This window comes from Branchiostoma belcheri, unplaced genomic scaffold (genome assembly GCF_001625305.1).
Source record: "Branchiostoma belcheri isolate BF01 breed outbred unplaced genomic scaffold, Haploidv18h27 scaffold30, whole genome shotgun sequence".
Taxonomy (NCBI): domain Eukaryota; kingdom Metazoa; phylum Chordata; class Leptocardii; order Amphioxiformes; family Branchiostomatidae; genus Branchiostoma; species Branchiostoma belcheri.
The window spans coordinates 119,333-137,376 of NW_017803910.1; the positions used below are offsets into that span (position 1 = coordinate 119,333).

General features: G+C 42.5%; 4 protein-coding genes across 5 annotated transcripts; all 4 read left to right on the plus strand.

Annotated features, from left to right (window-relative positions):
• Nucleotides 1-1,670: 1,670 nt before the first annotated feature.
• LOC109474275 lies at nt 1,671-2,565 on the plus strand. Its single transcript, XM_019774547.1, has one exon. The coding sequence runs from the start codon at nt 1,726-1,728 to the stop codon at nt 2,101-2,103; it is 378 nt and encodes a 125-aa protein (XP_019630106.1). The 5' UTR covers nt 1,671-1,725; the 3' UTR covers nt 2,104-2,565.
• Nucleotides 2,566-4,113: 1,548 nt separating this feature from the next.
• Nucleotides 4,114-5,186, plus strand: LOC109474143. Its single transcript, XM_019774350.1, has one exon. The coding sequence runs from the start codon at nt 4,289-4,291 to the stop codon at nt 4,970-4,972; it is 684 nt and encodes a 227-aa protein (XP_019629909.1). The 5' UTR covers nt 4,114-4,288; the 3' UTR covers nt 4,973-5,186.
• A 1,655-nt stretch (nt 5,187-6,841) lies between these two features.
• LOC109474139 lies at nt 6,842-7,822 on the plus strand. Its single transcript, XM_019774346.1, has one exon. It carries the CDS (start codon nt 7,142-7,144, stop codon nt 7,811-7,813), a length of 672 nt encoding a protein of 223 aa, XP_019629905.1. The 5' UTR covers nt 6,842-7,141; the 3' UTR covers nt 7,814-7,822.
• Nucleotides 7,823-8,786: 964 nt separating this feature from the next.
• LOC109474316 lies at nt 8,787-14,915 on the plus strand. Of its 2 annotated transcripts, XM_019774607.1 has the most exons (4): nt 8,787-9,274; nt 9,719-9,884; nt 13,904-14,133; nt 14,570-14,915. In XM_019774607.1, the coding sequence occupies exons 1-4, from the start codon at nt 9,018-9,020 to the stop codon at nt 14,793-14,795; spliced, it is 879 nt and encodes a 292-aa protein (XP_019630166.1). In that variant the 5' UTR covers nt 8,787-9,017; the 3' UTR covers nt 14,796-14,915. The 2 variants fall into 2 exon arrangements, with proteins under 2 accessions (XP_019630166.1, XP_019630165.1); XM_019774606.1 differs by lacking the exons at nt 13,904-14,133; nt 14,570-14,915 and adding an exon at nt 10,294-11,593.
• The last annotated feature ends 3,129 nt before the right edge of the window (nt 14,916-18,044 follow it).

An 18,044-nucleotide genomic window follows, 5' to 3' on the forward strand; every position in this document is an offset into this window, starting at 1 on the left:
ACTAGTGCTGAGGTCACATTTCTAACTGGGTCCCGGCAGGGCAGTTTAATAGAAGGAACGAACAGTGTGGCATTTAAGACAATTAAACACACAAAAAAAGGTGAAAAATTCATCATTAGCACTATCTGTGCATATTTTTGATATTAATTGTTCATTTTTCGTTTATCCAAACAGCCCGACCGGGCCCCGGTTTGGAAATGTGAGCTCAGCATAAGCGTGTAAATGGTCATTTGCATACTTTAAGTCATCTCGATGACGTTTAATATATATCCGCTGTTCTAACCTAGACATGTAACAAGTATGGAATTATCATAATTTCCCATAAAGAAATTCATAGCATATTGATTGAGCAAATCAGGCCCCTGTTCGGACCCTGTGAATGTTTGTGACCTCTGTTTGCCTGGCCTTGGGGACTTAAGGTCACTTAAGGACACACAGGGTCACTTAGGGTAACGGCGTGGACAGTGTTCGGGCACCACTGGCTAGTGTTGGGTGAGTAGTCTTGATTCTCAACAATTAATCAAGAAAAGGAAACCTTCATTGAGATACTAGCGTAATTATGGAAATATGGCGATATTAACTATTAGAAATTTGTCTCTGGAATCTCCAATGACGGACTGATCACATTAACGCGTTGTTGTTTGACTGATACAGATCATATTTACATGTATGCTCTGTATACTGAATATCAGGTAACCTTGGTACAGTTGGATTGGGTGTGACAATTACTTTTAATAGCTAAAGCAATTGTCACACCAAATCATGTACACTTGTTTGATAGAAGTTAGACGCCTCTGGTCTGTTCTTTGGAAGTTGCATATTAGCCAAGGTATGCAGCAGGCTAAAAATACAATGACTTCCAAGGACGCCATGTGAGGAATTCTAAGCATTGACCTGATTTCAGGACCAACGAGGGTATCATACTCTCTAATACAACATGTCGCTTGTAGATTATCTTACTTTATAGTACTATAGTTCAAGGTCGAGGAACCTGCTCTTAATCGTAGACCGATAAGGGTAGCATACTATCTATAATAACATGCCGCTTATTCGTCATCTTACGGTTTCATGTAATTGTATCTCAAGGTCGAAGAACAACTATACTTCAACATGTTTCATGGACTGCAATCAAAAGATCCGAGAGCCACGGAACAAGAGACCGGCGGCAGTCCTGACACTTTCCGCGTCCGCCAAGTGACGTCCCCGTCGGAAGTGGCCCTTATGCTGGAGTGGTCAGCGGCCGAAGGATGGCACCCGGGCCTATATGATGCCGAAAGCTTCTACCGCCAGGATCCTACAGGTTTCTACCTGGCTGAACTTCATGGCATGCCCGTAGGGGGCGCTTTGTTGGTTAAATACCGGAAAAACCTCGCCTTTTTGGGCAATTTGATCATCAAGCCCGCATTCCGCGGTAAGGGATATGCACGGAGAATGATCAAGGCCATGATTGAATCATCGGGCATGTCTGATGGAAACATCGGATTACACAGTGTGACCCATTTGCAAGATGTTTACAACAGGATGTTTGGAGCTAAGTTTGCATCGAAAAACACCCGATTTCGAGGGGTTGGCACCAAAAACATAAATGGCGTCAACCAAGATGGCAATCCGGCTGCTATTGTTTCTGTCAAAGGAGTAGGCTTTGAGCATCTCTGCGAGTTTGATGCGTCAGTGTTTGGCACGCCACGACCAAGTTTTCTGAAGAGTTGGATCTCGCAGCCTGGCATGGTCGCCCTGGCCGCTGTAACAACCACTCTGGTTGATGAAGACGACGAGCACAGCCAGGAAACAAGGATTGCCGGCTACGGGTGCATTCGTCTGAGCGTCGAAAGCTACAAGGATGTCAGCTTCCCTCGCAAGATCGGACCCATCTTTGCCAAATCTGCAGCGGTTGGCTCGCAGCTGTTTGCCGCCCTGGTAGCTACTGTACCACCGGGAGTTTCTTTCTACATCGACGTGCCAGAGGCAAACCAAAGCGCCATGGAGCTTGCCAGGGAATCCGGTTTAGAGTCGGTATTCCAGACAGCACGAATGTTTACCAAAGGGGACGAAGGAGTCAAATGGAGCATGGTCTACGGTGTTACCACTTTAGAACTTGGTTAGGACTGAAATATACAGGCCGTATTAAAAAAATGCTTAAATGTAAAAACATGATGAAAACTGGAATTCCACAACCTCATACCTTGGAGTGAAAACAGTCATATTTAAGTTTCCACTCTGTCCTATACTTTTATAATGTGGACCTGCTATATTTCGACTTTAAAATGAACCAACGGAAGAAATTGGTGTGGCTTGCTGGGAAGAATTATTCATCTATCCTGTCTTATGAGACATGTAGATCTGTTCGTGACGAATATGTGAACATACACAATTACTACAGATAGCCTCATTCAGCATATGAAAATAACAGTGAAAGAACAAGAAGATATTCTGAGCATTAGCCCTAGCTGCTATATGTTGCACAGCAACACAGTACTGTCTACACGCTACTCGTTTATATATAACCAGGAAGTCTATGTAGTATATTAGGTTGTGATGACACAAGAAGTTTATGTCTTGGATCTTGTGCTTTCAGAATAACAATTGGTAATGTACGTGTAGAAATAAAGCCTGTCAGTTGTCATGCTGTAATTAAGTTTGGTGCTGCTACATGTACATAGGCAGGGACCGGTCACTGACTCCACCCTTCCTTTAACAGGTAACCTTTCAACTCTGGGCTGAGACACTTGAAAGGGAAGGGGGTGTCTAGTACCATTCCTGATGTAGCTATGCGGCATGTATGTGTAAAAGTCCTGTTCATTAGCAGAATTCAAACATTTATCACAACTGTATTAGGACATTTTCGCATTGACTATGACAATCAGGTTCTTATTTGGACCCCGTGAATCAGTATGCCAGTATAGTGAACCCCGTCGATCGATCCGGAGTCACGACGTTGTCGCAAGGGTCACTAACACGCAGGCATCTGTTTGGGTACCACTGACGATCATTGGGTGAGTGTTGATTCTGAACAGTTTATCAAGAAAGGGAACTCTTTGTAGAAATACAACGGCATTGACTAGGAATTTGTGGGATCTCAAATGATAGATCGATCAAGTCAAAGATTTATACCAATACGAGTACTAAATATGAAGGTAACCTTAAATTAGTGTAGTACCATAAGCGTCGGTTGGGTGAAGTAATGCTTTATTTTGCCGTGTGAATGTGCACATACGTTTTTTTAATGTTTGATAGACGTTAGACCTATCTGGTCTGTTCTTTGGAACTTAACTGTTCTCAGTAAGTTCACTTGTCAACATGCAAAGAAGACCAAAAAGCTTTTCAAGCGTTTTCTGTTGGGGTTTACAAACTCTAGCTTTGCGGTTATTTACGTAACTAGTTTCCCTTGTCATATTCAGATACCAATGCATAACATCATAATGATGATTTATAAAATCACGTCGGAGTTTGGACCAGTGTGGCAAGAGCTTTATTTTGTCGTATAAACTTGGTCTTGAATAGCGTCAAGCGTACATGTTTGTTTCATCAAACAAAAGGTAGGCGCCATTTTGTCTGCAAGAGACTTAAAGTACGTGACTGATCTAAGGACCCCATGTGAGACGTTCAACCTGCTCTTAGAAAACAAGGGTAGCATACTTAAAAAAGACCTTGTTAGCCTGGTATCCAGTCTATCTTGTTTGGGGCAGGCTGTCGTCGGGGCTGTAATTCCCCTGTCCAGCTCAGTTTGAGACCGCCCGTTATGAGTGTTGCGTGCCTGCAGGCCTAGGGATTTTGCACGCTTGAGTTGATTAGCCCCACCCACCCTATTGAACTCCCGTCGTGCATAACCTACCGGGAACCTAGATATATCGGGCGGGCAAGAGCTACTGCAGCCCCGAAGAGAACCCGCCCCAACAGCGATAAGACTGGACACCAGGCTTTGTCATCTTACGATTTCATGTAATTGCATTTCAAGGTAAAAGAACATCTAGTCTTCAAGATGTTTCAAGATTCGAGAGCCACAGAACCAGAGACCGGTGGCAGTCCTGACACGTTCCGTGTCCGCCAAGTGACGTCCCCGTCTGAAGTGTCACTTATTATGTATGAATGGGCAGCGATCGAAGGATGGCACCCGGGCGTGTATGATGCAGAAAGCTTCTACCGCCAGGATCCTACATGTTTCTACTTGGCTGAGGTACATGGCGTGCCGATAGGAAGCACCTCGCTTATTAAACACGGGGAAAACTTTGCCTTTTTGGGTTATATCATCATCAAACCCCCATTCCGTGGTAAGGGATATGCACGGAGAATGATCAAGGCCGTGATTGAAGCATCAGGCATGTCTGACGCAAACATCGGGATAAACAGTATGATGTATATGCAAGATGCTTACAGCAGGATGATTGGAGCCAAGTTCGCATGGAAAGACACTCGATTTCGAGGGGTTGGCAGCAACAACATCATCAAAGGCGTCAAAAAAGACGACAATCCGGCGGCTCTTGTTTCTGTCAAAGAGGTGGACTTCGAGCATCTCTGCGTGTTTGATGCGTCAGTGTTTGGCACGCCACGACCAAGTTTTCTGAAGAGTTGGATCTCGCAGCCTGGCATGGTCGCCCTGGCCGCTGTAACAACCTGGTCAACCACTCCGGCTGGTGAAGACGACAAGCACAGCCAGGAGACCAGGATTGCCGGCTACGGCTGCATTCGTCTGAGCGTCGAAAGCTACAAGGATGTCAACTTTTCTCGTAAGATCGGCCCCATCTTTGCTGAATCTGCAGCGGTTGGTTCGCAGCTGTTTGCCGCCCTGGTAGCCACTGTACCACCCGGAGTTCCTTACTATATCGACATACCTGAGACAAACGAAAGCGCCATGGAGCTTGTCAGGGAATCCGGTTTAGAGTCGGTATTCCAGACGGCACGTATGTTTACTAAAGGGGACGGAGGGGTCCAGTGCAACATGGTCTACGGTGTCACAAGTTTGGAAGTTGGTTAGCACTGGATTTAAAAAAATGCTTAATTCTAAAATCACGATGAAAAGGTTCACAACCTCATACCATGAAATGAAAAAAGTCATATTCAAGTTTCCCCTATGTCCTATGCTTTTTTTATTGCCGACATGCTAAATTTGAACTTGTCCGGGAACCAACGGAACAAATTGGTGTGGCTTGCTCGAAAGAATTATTCATGCGTCCTGTCTTATGAGACATATTGATCTGTTTGTAACGAAAATGTGAACATACACAATTACTGTAGTCTCATTCAGCAAGTAATTGTAAAGATAACTGCAAGAAAATATTCTGAGCATTAGGCTTAGCTGCTATATGCCACAGCAACACAGTACTGTCTACAAGCTACTCGATTATATATAACCAGGAAGTCTATGTAGTATATTAGGTTGTGATGACACAAGAAGTTTATGTCTTGGATCTTGTGCTTTCAGAATAACAATTGGTAATGTACGTGTAGAAATAAAGCCTGTCAGTTGTCATGCTGTAATTAAGTTTGGTGCTGCTACATGTACATAGGCAGGGACCGGTCACTGACTCCACCCTTGCTTTAACAGGTAACCTTTCAACTCTGGGCTGAGACACTTGAAAGGGAAGGGGGTGTCTAGTACCATTCCTGATGTAGCTATGCGGCATGTATGTGTAATAGTCCTGTTCATTAGTAGAATTCAAACATTTATCACAAGTGTATTATGACATTTAATTTTCGCATTGATAATGACAATCGGGTTCTTATTTGGACCCCGTGAATCAGCATGCCAGTGTAGTGAACCCCGTCGATCGATCCGGAGTCACGTTGTCGCAAGGGTCGCTTAACACGCAGGCATCTGTTTGGGTACCACCTGCGATCATTGGGTGAGTGTTGATTCTGAACAGTTTATGAAGAAAAGGGACCTCTTTGTAGAAGTACAACGGCGTTAACTAGGAATTTGTGGAATCGTAAATGATAGATCGATCAAGTCAAAGATTTATACCAATACGAGTACTAAGTACTTAATGAAGTTAGCCTTAAATTAGTATAGTACCATAAGCGTCGGTTGGGTGAAGTAATGCTTTATTTTGCCGTGTGAATGTGCACATACTTTTTTTAAATGTTTGATAGACGTTAGACCTATCTTGTCTGTTCTTTGGAACTTAACTGTTCTCAGTAAGTTCACTTGTCAACATGCAAAGAAGACCAAAAAGCTTTTCAATCGTTTTCTGTTGGGGTTTACAGACTCCAGCTTTGCAGTTATTTACGTAACTAGTTTCCCTTGTCATATTCAGATACCAATGCATAACATCATAATGATAATTTATAAAATCACGTCGGACTTTGGACCAGTGTGGCAAGAGCTTCATTTTGTCGTATAAACTTGGTCTTGAATAGCGTCAAGCGTACATGTTTGTTTGATCAAACATAAGGTAGGCGCCATTTTGTCTGCAAGAGGCTTAAAGTACGTGACTGATCAAAGGTCCCCATGTGACAAGTTCATTGACCTGCTCTTAGACGACAAGGGTAGCATACATGTACTTTCAAAAATAACATACCGCTTGTTTGTTAGCCTAGTATCCAGTCTATCGAGGTTGGGACAGGTTGTCTTCGGGGCTGTAATCACCCCCACCCCACCCCCCACCCCCCGTCAAGCTCAACTTGAGACCGCCTGGTAGGAGTGTTACGCCTGTAGGCGTTTTGCATGCCAAGGGTTGCCACGATAGATCCTAGCTGAGTCGGGCGGGGAATAGTTTCTGCAACCCCGAAGAGAACCCGCCAAACAGCGATAAACCAGGTTACACCAGGCTACATGTTTGTCATCTTACGGTTTCATGTCATTACATATTTCAAGGTAAAAGTACACCCAGTCTTCAATATGTTTCAAGATTCGAGAGCCACAAAACCAGAGACCGGCGACAGTCCTGACACTTTCCGTGTCCGCCAAGTGACGTCCCCGTCGGAAGTGTCCCTTATACTGGAGTGGGCAGTGGCCGAAGGATTTCCCCCGGGCGTTTATGATGCAGATACCTTCTTCGGCCAGGATCCCACAGGTTTCTACCTGGCTGAACTTCATGGCGTGCCTATAGGAAGCACCGCGTTGGTTAAATACGGGGAAAGCGTTGCCTTTTTAGGCTATGTCATCATCAAGCCCCCATTCCGTGGAAAGGGATATGCACGGAGAATGATCAAGGCCGTGACTGAAGCATCAGGCATGTCTGACAGAAACATCGGGTTAGACAGTGTGATCAATATGCAAGATACTTACAGCAGGATGATTGGAGCCAAGTTCGCATGGAAAGACACTCGATTTCGGGGGATTGGCAGCAACAACATCAAAGGCGTCAAAAAAGACGACAATCCGGTGTCTCTTGTTTCTGTCAAAGAGGTGGACTTCGAGCATCTCTGTGTGTTCGATGCGTCAGTGTTTGGTACACCGCGACCAACTTTTCTGAAGAGTTGGATCTCGCAGCCTGGCATGGTCGCCCTGGCCGCTATAACAACCACTCCGGCTGGTGAAGACGACGAGCACAGCCAAAAGACCAGGATTGCCGGCTACGGGTGCATTCGTCTGAGCTTTGAAAGCTACCAGGATGTCAACTTTGCCCGTAGAATTGGCCCCATCTTTGCTGAATCTACAGCGGTTGGTTCGCAGCTGTTTGACGCCCTGGTAGCTACTGTACCACCGGGAGTTCCTTACTACATCGACGTCCCTGAGACAAACGAAAGCGCCATGGAGCTTGTCAGGGAATCCGGGTTAGAGTCTGTAGTCCAGACGGCACGCATGTTTACTAAAGGGGACGGAGGGGTCCAGTGCAACATGGTCTACGGTATCACAAGTTTGGAAGTTGGTTAGCACTGAATTAAAAAAATGCTGACATTTGCCGACATGCTAAATTTGAACTTGTCCGGGAACCAACGGAAGAATTCATGCGTCCTGTCTTATGAGACATATTGATCTGTTTGTAACGAAAATGTGAACATACACAATTACTGTAGTCTCATTCAGCATGTTAAGATAACAGTGCAAGAAGATATTCTGAGCATTAGGCTTAGCTGCTATGCCACAACAACACAATACTGTCTACATGCTACTGGTATATAACCAGGAAGTCTCTGTAGTATTAGGATGTGATCACACAAGACGTTTATGTCTAAGATAATGAAACACATGGCTAACATAATAAAACACTCAAGGGGTCAGTCTACTGAGGAAGACCAGAATGACTGGTCGAAAGCTCTAATTGGGAGAATTTGTTTGTGTCGGATTAAATATTTTAACTTAGGGCATGACAAAAACAAAGCATGAAGACTAAGTGTTGCGTTGGTGCATTGGTGCACTCAGTATTATGAATAAAGTTACGTATACATCCAGCTTACCACTGTTTTGTTGTGTTTACGAATAAGATAAAGGCATTGGTGATTCGGTCGTAATCATTTAAGCGCATATAACTTTCCACTTATAAAGGATCTAACAGTTGTGAATACACGAAAATCTTATTAGAAATACTCAGGTTTAGCGGTATCAATCAAAATGTCATTCGGCTTCCCTGCCAGAGTTCTGTTTTCCTCCATTGCGCCTTGGTACTTAGTGTCTCCATGGCAACGATGAGCGAACGCTGTGGAACGCGAAGTTGGTCCGCCATTTGCATCTGTCTCGGGCTTGCCTCAAAGTAAGGAAAAAATCACTGACGATAACCATTTATTTGTCACAGAAAGAATACCTTCGTAGCCTTTAGGTTTCGAGAAATGAGATGCATGTATTGTAGTCGATCTGAATGAGATTACTTATGAAGGTATGGATTATTTGTAAGTAATATCATAACGGTTGTATCAATTTGCATGTTGGTATGGCGTCGAGAATACAAAACGATCCCTTCTAGAAAAATGTCGTAATTTGCACATTTTACGTCGCCAAGGACCCCACAGCGAAGTCATTCGGTTCAAAATCTGTTTGTGTGTCGCTGTGTGCACCGCTAAGCAAAAATCAGCGTAGAGGAAACTTAGCATCAACGTTTTATTAATCTGCAAAGCTTCCTCGGATTTTTGGTGGAAGGAGAATGTTTACGGACTGGCAAACAGACGCTGGCGGCCTGCTAGCACTGCAGGAAAAACGTCCGCTACACCCACAGAAGGACCAACGTCTGCACACCAGGAGAAAGTCCGCTCCGGCGAGCAACAACAACATGCTGTGGCACCATCGGCGGGCCGCCATGTTTTTCGAGGAACAAAAACTTAAGAAGCAGCTAGATCTTCTGGAGTTTGAAGAAAGGGAGTCGAAGATTAAACTGAGGAATATGGAGAGAGAATTACGAAGGTATGTGTCTGTAATCCCCAATCAGATGTACAGGAGGCGGTTAACTGTTATATAATACAATACTAGAAAAAGTACCAAATTCTATATCATATGGCCCAAAACAGTGAAAAACACGGGATGAGTCAAATTCTTAAGAGATACATTGGCCATAATATGAGATCGCCCTTTGTTGCTGGGATTTTGTACACAAGTCATGTTTTATGTATCAAATGAAATATATATTACCGTGTACAGTTACTGCATAGTTGATTGGTTTACGTTGCTATTGACGTTATAGGTTTAAAGACTTAAGAAGTCTTAATTAGGATCGAACCAAATGATGATGACCTTTAATTTATGACCAGAACATATTTTGAGATATGGAAACCGGAAGCTCCGTTGCAGAACCTTAGCCTATAACCTCCTTGATGATATGAAGGTTGCTTTCATTGTTTCCTTACACAGTGACTTGAGGAGAATGCGGATGGAGCTAAGGTCTCGGGGGCTATCCGGGGCTACAAATCAGGGACTACGTTTACCGACAGGTATCGTGGTGACGGACGAACATGGCGACGACTGTGAGGTCGAATTTCTGTCTCTGACCAGGACGACTTACTCCAGAGAAACACAGGTAACGGATACTAACATAACGTAGTACAAAACTTAGTAGAAAGGTAACATTTGCAAAGCAAATACATTATGTTTACCTTCACCTGGTCTAGCCCAACAAAATACTGCACTGTTTATCCTTACTCAAACACATTCATGTAGGGTGAGCAGGCTTTCCAAATCTCTTCTGCTACATAGTGTAACTTAACACCATAGGGTGTTGCTACAGCACTAGTTACCATGGTGACAAGCGTCTGGCCCAGGTCATTGAAATTATTTGTTCAGAATGGAATTCGAAGAAAAAGAAATTGAGAAAAAATATGTGTTCTTCTGTAAAGGTAAACATAAAGAAAGATATGGGCTGTACGTTGTTACACTACACATGGTAGGATATTGTTTTTCTTATACCGAGTGATTCACATCTTTAACAGGTGTCACCGGTTGCCAGTTGTTTGGACTCCATGCGGCCCAGTTCGGTAAAACAACAGAGCAATTCGCTTCCGCACTACGTCTTACCCAGCAGCCCTTCTGCTCTCAGTACAGAGGTACCTAATGACAACTTGTCAGAGAGCGGATGCAAATCTTCAAAACGTGGCAGAGCCAAGACAATGACTAATCTAAAGACTACAACAGGCGAAAGCCGCGTGAGGCGTCGCCCAAGGTCTGCCTCAATGTCAAATGTGGATCCCTCTCTGCTGGTTCCCAGTCCGAATCCCGCGCAGGTTTTGTCTCGCGAGCGGGCGACTTCCACGGACAGTCTCGACACCGGGTCCTCTCAGTCGACCCCCGTGTATTTTCAGACTGATCTTTCGGACCAAGAAGACAGTGTAAAGACGAAATACACGCCTCTTGTGACAGAATTATATGCTAATGAAATACTCAGAATACAGCCACGTCAATGTGTATCAGAGAAACCGTGTGATTCCTCGGATTCAGAGTTTTTGGAGGGCAGATTGAAGACGGATCTGCCAAAGAATTTGTCAGATGGCGTCAAATGTCGTGTGAAAATGTGGCTACAGAAGTCACGCGAGAAAGAACGAGACCTGGTGAAATCTCGCACAGAAACCCCTCAAAGGGTGACCCAAGATCAACTCTCACTGTCGCCAGTACCACAGAAAATGTACGACAGTGAAGGTCAAAAGAATCGCCTGCCAAACGTCTTTGAACGGCTCTCTCAGGGGCACTTGAAGACAAGAAGGCCGCCTTTACCGAGAAGAATCGTCAAATGTGACCTAGAAAGGAGCGTTGCATCTGCATGGGAGCAGGCAAGAAAGTGTCGGTATATAAGAAACTACGTACCACCAGATAGAAGAGGTCGTTTCTCTACTTGAAATGCACATATGCACGTGTGTGAAATGTTGTTTTGCAACACATATATTGCAATTAATTTAACCGTTGAAATGTGGTCATCTGGTAAGTTAAAACTGACGGTTTGTACTACAAACGTGTATATTACCTATTTCATCTGTTGACCTGTACTTAGCCCGATAGGGCATGAATGTACAATAAAGGTTATTATTATAACGGTTATTATTATTAATATATTATTTCCAGCATTTGGACTCTCGGACTAACTTGACATTGCAAGAGGATATCTTTAAAACTTTGTTTTTCCAAAAGGAAATTCACAAATGTTATCTTCCTGTGTATGAATAGAATATTTTCTATTAAGTAAGTATTAGCATGACGCAAAATTTATGTAGTGTGCCGAATTTCCCAGTCCTGATTTATTAAAAGAAATTCACCTGTATCAAAATCTTCTGACTCATAATTAAGTTCTGATGTGAATCAATATGGATTAATTGATTTAACTCTGCGTCAATACTTAGTTTTATTTAATCTTTTTTTAAGATTTTTTTCATCGAAACAGAACAAGGTTCCGGTGTTACTGGCTTCCACATAAGTTGTGACACTCCCACCGAATTTCCTAGGAAAAAGCTCGAAACGCAAGCTAGGCTTATGCATTATATTAATTTAAAGACATGATTATATATTGACAAAAAAGGAAGCCAGAAAAATCTAATTTTAATATACTTCCTTTTCGTGGAATAAGTTGTGCACAAGTAATGCCTAAAAAGGTAGTACCCTGAGGCATATGAATAAAGGGGCCGTGCTTTTCTAATGATATACACTTAATTGCAACGTGGTACCAGTGAATCTGTAAATACACTTGTGGTATTCAACAAAAATGGTGTAAACTGTGGAAAGATTCTATGCAGTGCGTTATACAAAATTTTAAACGCTTGACAACTAAAACAACAGACTTCCTTTGTAAAATTCACTACGAAGGTGATATGCATAGAAAGCGTCACGGGGACTGGCTAAATATAGACATTCAGTGCGAACGTTGTAACACGTGGCCTGATTGGTCGGGAAAATGTCACTGGCTTTAATTAGGCCACAACAAGTACATTCTATGGATGACATCCTCCGTAGACTCCAAATCTAATGCGACAGGGGAAAGGAGGGCCAAAAAAAGAAAGATTCCTACGTACATTTTCAAATTTTCACATCATGAACCTAAAGAAGATATGATGATATCTATATCGTGCTAAGTTTGCTGCCGACTATTACAACACCCACTTGCCACTGAGAAATAAAAGTTTTAAATCATTGTAAAGTGGAAACATTAAATACAAAAGTTCATCACTACAAGTAAAACACAAAATAAATCCATGTCTCTTTTCTTCATATTTATCTGCCATCCACGTTCCGACATGGCATCAGACATCTTTGCCTATTTTTGGCAGAGGGCAACAAAATTTCTTGTTTTTTTTTGTTGTCCAAAATCAGACGCAAATTAAAGCCATCCATACAAATTACTTGCCGCGGCCTTAGTAAACCGAGTGGAATTATTTCAGGTCAGGTAAACGCAAATGAGTTACTCGACCAGTTGGCTTACAAGCCCTTGGGGCAACGATTAATATAATTTTGAGACACGCGACAGCTTCCGGTGTTTCGAAGGGTTTAAAAAAGAATATTTATTGAAATTGCAACGTCACAATACAGTGGACTATCCAGACAACAGTGCTGATTTCGGGCGTCACGTTTTACGTAACAAATAAAGATAGAAAAAGGCAATACCTGTTATAAAATTGATAATACAGCCTATAAGAAATATGGAAAATCTACCAAAATTGCTAAATAATAACTTCTGCGCTTTAAATAGTTCTAAGATTAGAGGATATTTTCCTGGCATCGAGAAATCATCTTCACTTATTTTTAAAATAATACATTGGTGACGCAAACGGATTTACATAATTGTACGAAAATGTCTGATAAAAATTAATCAATAAAGAGGAACAAAATGTCTTCTTGTGCAGGAGTTCGATAAAATAGAAAAGATATTAAGTGATGTGTCATAGCTAAAATGATAAAATACCCAGTTTCATATCGAATACGTGATCACGCCCACGTAACTTACTTCACTTAGCGGAAGTGTTTCGAAGGGATGCACCTGTTGTGGTTTTTAAATTGAAAACCGCCCACCAAGGAAATGAAGAAGACACGACAGACAATTGATATGGGGGATGTCCCTTTCTCAAATGACTCATGTACCGAAGTAGATATAGCACCCATCGCAGCATCTTACAAGTATATATAAGCTCGACTTTCAAACCAACGTTAGACCTTCATCTCGAAGTCAACTCAACATCATCCTAGACAACATCATCCTCAACAACGTACCCGACAGAGAAGAACTTGAGCGGCGAACAGTACCGAAAGATCAACATGAGTTCCACGGTGAGTTTTAACAGTCGAAGTAGAATTCCTATATATGTACTCAGTCCAATTCAGCAACTGCCATTGAAAATAGAATACTGTAGATTGTATGTTGTACGCTGGCCTTTGAAAATCATTTGACAAAAAGGGTAGAACCAATTTAGATTCATATATCTTTAGAGTCTCTTTAGAGATATATGAAGGCAAGGATAACTAGTGGTCCTTATCTACAGATCTTAAGTGCAAAACTAAATGAATGTCAACGAAAAATGCTGAAAACTAACTACTAGTAATCTCTCTGCTCACATTTTCCTACAGTATTCCCTGTTTCTACTCTTCCTTGTTGCCTCGCCTTTGACTTGCCTGGCGATACCTGCCCAGAGGGCTGGAGGGGACAGTTCGGACGAGTTTTCCGGAGTGCCGGAGAGCCTGTCCCGACGGGTGCGGAGGAGCACGGAAGACCTGCCGCCCCACTTCCACAGCTACCTGTCCCACCCGCCTGTCCCGTGGGACAACGACGCCGCCGGACGGGCCATGTGTTCCTGGACGTAAGTTAAATTATTTTTTTTGTGTCCCTGGACGTAAGTTTTACATTTTTTGTGTCCCTGGACGTAAGGTTTACATTTTTTGTGTCCCTGGACGTAAGTTTTACATTTTTTGTGTCCCTGGACGTAAGGTTTACATTTTTTGTGTCCCTGGACGTAAGTTTTATATTTTTTGTGTCCCTGGACGTAAGGTTTACGTTTTTTTGTGTCCCATCTATTATGTAAAAATATAACCTGGTATCCAGTCTATCGTGGTTAGGGCAGGCTGCCTTCAGGGCTCTAATAGTTTCCCCCCGCCCAGTACAACAGACCGGGGGAACCTAGCTCATGCGGCCGGGGAAGAGCTTCAGCAGCCCCGTAGAAAACTCGCCCTAATCACGGTAAACTGGATACCAGGTTAGTACAAATGTAAAACTTACACTTTCTTTTGAATTCTCAGGTACGAACACAACTTTAACGCCACACGTTTCCCCCACACCATCACCATGGCGGAGAGAACAGACGATGACGACCGTTGTCTTGACAACGGAGTGCGGCGGGTGGGGACGGTGTGTCTGCCCGTGATGTACAAGCTGAACGTGTGGGCCCGGGACGGGGACGACCAGTGGCAGCGGGCACAGGAGTTCATCCCCGTGGGCTACACCTGCGCGACCCCGCGGGAGTAGACAATAGGCACAAACCTACCAACAGACTCAGATCTTTGACCTTTTAACATTTCACCTTAAAAAATAGATCCTATCTACCATCACATTGAGCTACTCTTTCCAAAATCTGAAGAGGCTAAAATATAGCTTTTATCACAATTTGATTTTAATTTCTTGCGAAAATGACCGCTTTAACTCCACCAGCAAAATTTTATACAATGTAAAGTTACGACGAAATCTCAAAGTACAATGTAGACTTCCTCTCGCTTTTTCACCCAGTAGACCCGGCTGAATTAATGAACAGGAATTGCCATAGGGAGTTCCGTAAGTAGCAAACGGCAGGGCAGGGCGTTTCAGGTCAAATGTTGAAAGTGTCCAAGAGAAGACTGTTGGTGGTCCTATCTAAGCCTATAGCTTCATTAGAATGAAGAAACCTATATGTAGCATATAGTATATATGCTTGCAGTGATGCTCTAGTACGCTTTGGAAGCGATATTGTGACATCTAGTAGTCCCTAAGGGACACGTTTACGTAAAGTAGATATATGACAGTTATGTATGTTCAATTCCGTATTACTAAATGATATACTCATAAATGTAGCGATTTTCGTGGTACCGACTAATGCTAAAATAATTATGGGAGAAGTGACATGCTGTCATTATGCATTATTATCTAATGTTTAATTGTGTGGGTGTTCCGGTTCTCCCACAGGATAATGCCTGCAATACTAAGTGTTATCAGTAGATGGCGAAATGTATGGGCGTTGACACTGGGAGTCGACGTACATGCTAGTCCACATTCACATCATAACTAGTGAAATAGATTGCTGCATTTGAAGCTTGTCCTATTTTCTATCATGACTTTATCTAGAAATGATGAACACAGATTGACTTTCAAGCTATGACAATAAACCTTGTTTTAATGGATTCAAGTGTTTAATGGATTTAGTGTGCCTCTCGCCATACATTACAACGCCGTGTCACTCCTACTGATTCCACTGCGCAATATACGTCTACAAGGCTTACATCTCACACGTACACCCCTTTATGATAAACTTTGTGCTCAATGGTATCGCCCGACCAGCAGCTTTTCGTGTTCGTAGTCTTTGTTCCATGACCTTTAACCTTTACGTGACGTGTCACCCATAGCAACGGACAGGTGCCACACCGGCGTACACAATGGCGCCCGGGGGCACACAGTAACACCATAGAGGGTGACATGGCAAGTCTAACGCCTCATGAATAGTACATGACTACCAGTGTTCAGTCTAGGGTGACCTTTAATATTACACACCATTCCACAATCAGAGGTGCTTCATTCGCGAGGGATCTAGAACGAAGAACACACACAAAGGACGTGACGACCATTAAGGTAAGAACGTCTACATTATTACATGATAAAGTATGTGCTACACTCAATATAAATTAATAGTTAGTGCTTATAAACCTGCATTTCTCCTGCAGTCTCTTAGTGTCACTAACGAAAGGTAGTGGATGCTACCTGAAACGTCAGACCGTTTCCAAAATCATATCCAGTTGCTTGAGTAACTGTTTATGAGCGTAGTCTTATTACCTGGATGTCTAACCTTCACCGACGTATGTGTTACACTGTGTGTGACTCCATATAGCGAGTTTGATATTTTTTGTAAACGGAAGGCTACTGAAACCACAGCACGGCACATTTAGAGATAGCACTTATTCTTCTGTTAGTAATACATAAAGATACTCAAGAAAAACATAACTTATGTGCTAATCTACAGCGACTCGTATACATATAACCATAATTATCATATAGCCGGACGGCGCGGACCAATCAGAGGCCCGGATACCCGTGCTGTTATTTCCCGATAACAGCACATGTGGTGTTATGGCGGAATAACAGCACATGTCGTGTTATGGCTGATACCATTATGTTATAGGGTATAGGGGCATGCGACTCTTTCTGTAAACCTTTGTAGCATTTTTCTGTCCAATAAACTTTTTTGTTTAGCTTCATTTAAACTACAATTTGCATTAAATGAAATTATCCATATTTGTTTTAAAGCGTATAATATATTCGAATGTATTTTTATGTATGTATATATATTAAAGCTGTTGTATTTCAAACAGGAATTGTGTTGATTGACAGTTTGGATAGGCTATATGATAATAATTTTAATGCACTGCCTTTTCCTCGTTGTATATGGTGTCATAACTGCATGGGCAGCTGCCATAACCACCTCATAAACCACCTCGTTCGCTTCGCTCACACGGTGGTTTATTCGGTGGTTATGGCAGCTGCTCATGCAGTTATGACACCATATACAACTCGGGGCAGTGCATTAACCCTTTAATATCATACGTTTTATATGTCGTATACTTAAAATGATGTTAATGGGCAAGATTTAGTGGGAGAAAATTAGATTCTTAAGAGTGTCTGTTGCCAGAAAAAATGCTAATAGAATTAGTATTCACGGCAGGTTGCTGGAATCTGATTAGAACTGTCCGCTGTCTTTCTCTGTGCCGTTCATAACTCATTTATCGTCTCCTGGCTGACTGTCGACATTATGCAGCAGTCAACACAAACCTTAAGAGAGAACACCAAAATAATACATGCAGATTTAGTATACTCTGTCCATACTAAACATCACGATACTACAAGATCCTGGAACAAAAGCTCACTTCCAGGGTAGCAAAAATAATGCTGCAAAGGGGGGATTTTGGCAACATAAAAATGTTATTTTAACATTTAAGGCAATTGACCCCCATTTCCACCCCTATTAGATATCGCTATGTGGGCAATACTATCATGACATAGATCTCGTCATTATTTGATCTAAAATGCTGACTGCATGTACATGTCATAACCTTTCAAATTGGTACCAGTGTAGTGAATTTGTAGAATAGTGGTTGCACTGAACATCACCGTCTTAGTAAAAGGCAGGGGATCGTATTTCCTTTCATTGAGCCTAAATCCAAGCGTGCAAATATTTATTAGCCATTAGTAGCCGAACTCCAAGCTATAGAAACGTAATCTTATCGCTAAAAAATTCTCTTCGCCTCGGTCGGTCCAAAGGTTGAAGTCGTGAGTATCAGTGTCTTTATACTCGTGTATAATGCATTCTGCAACTTATGTTATACTCAACTGCTCTATCCATGGCCGTAATATTATAACAGGTGAATAATACAAAGATAACAATGAAATAGGCGACAGTTTTGTGTGTCACATTTTAAGGTAAATGTTTATCTGGCCAACAATTGTGCGCTGTATTTACATAACATGTAAAGTGTG

Excerpts from the sequence above, each read along its gene's own strand:
- LOC109474139 (XM_019774346.1), top strand. The coding sequence starts at position 7,142 with ATGATCAAGGCCGTGACTGAAGCATCAGGCATGTCTGACAGAAACATC.
- LOC109474316 (XM_019774606.1), top strand. The coding sequence starts at position 9,018 with ATGTTTACGGACTGGCAAACAGACGCTGGCGGCCTGCTAGCACTGCAG. Across the intron at positions 9,275-9,718 it reads ATGGAGAGAGAATTACGAAG|TGACTTGAGGAGAATGCGGA; the intron begins GTATGTGTCTGT and ends TTCCTTACACAG. Across the intron at positions 9,885-10,293 it reads CTTACTCCAGAGAAACACAG|GTGTCACCGGTTGCCAGTTG; the intron begins GTAACGGATACT and ends CATCTTTAACAG.
- LOC109474275 (XM_019774547.1), top strand. The coding sequence starts at position 1,726 with ATGGTCGCCCTGGCCGCTGTAACAACCACTCTGGTTGATGAAGACGAC.
- LOC109474143 (XM_019774350.1), top strand. The coding sequence starts at position 4,289 with ATGATCAAGGCCGTGATTGAAGCATCAGGCATGTCTGACGCAAACATC.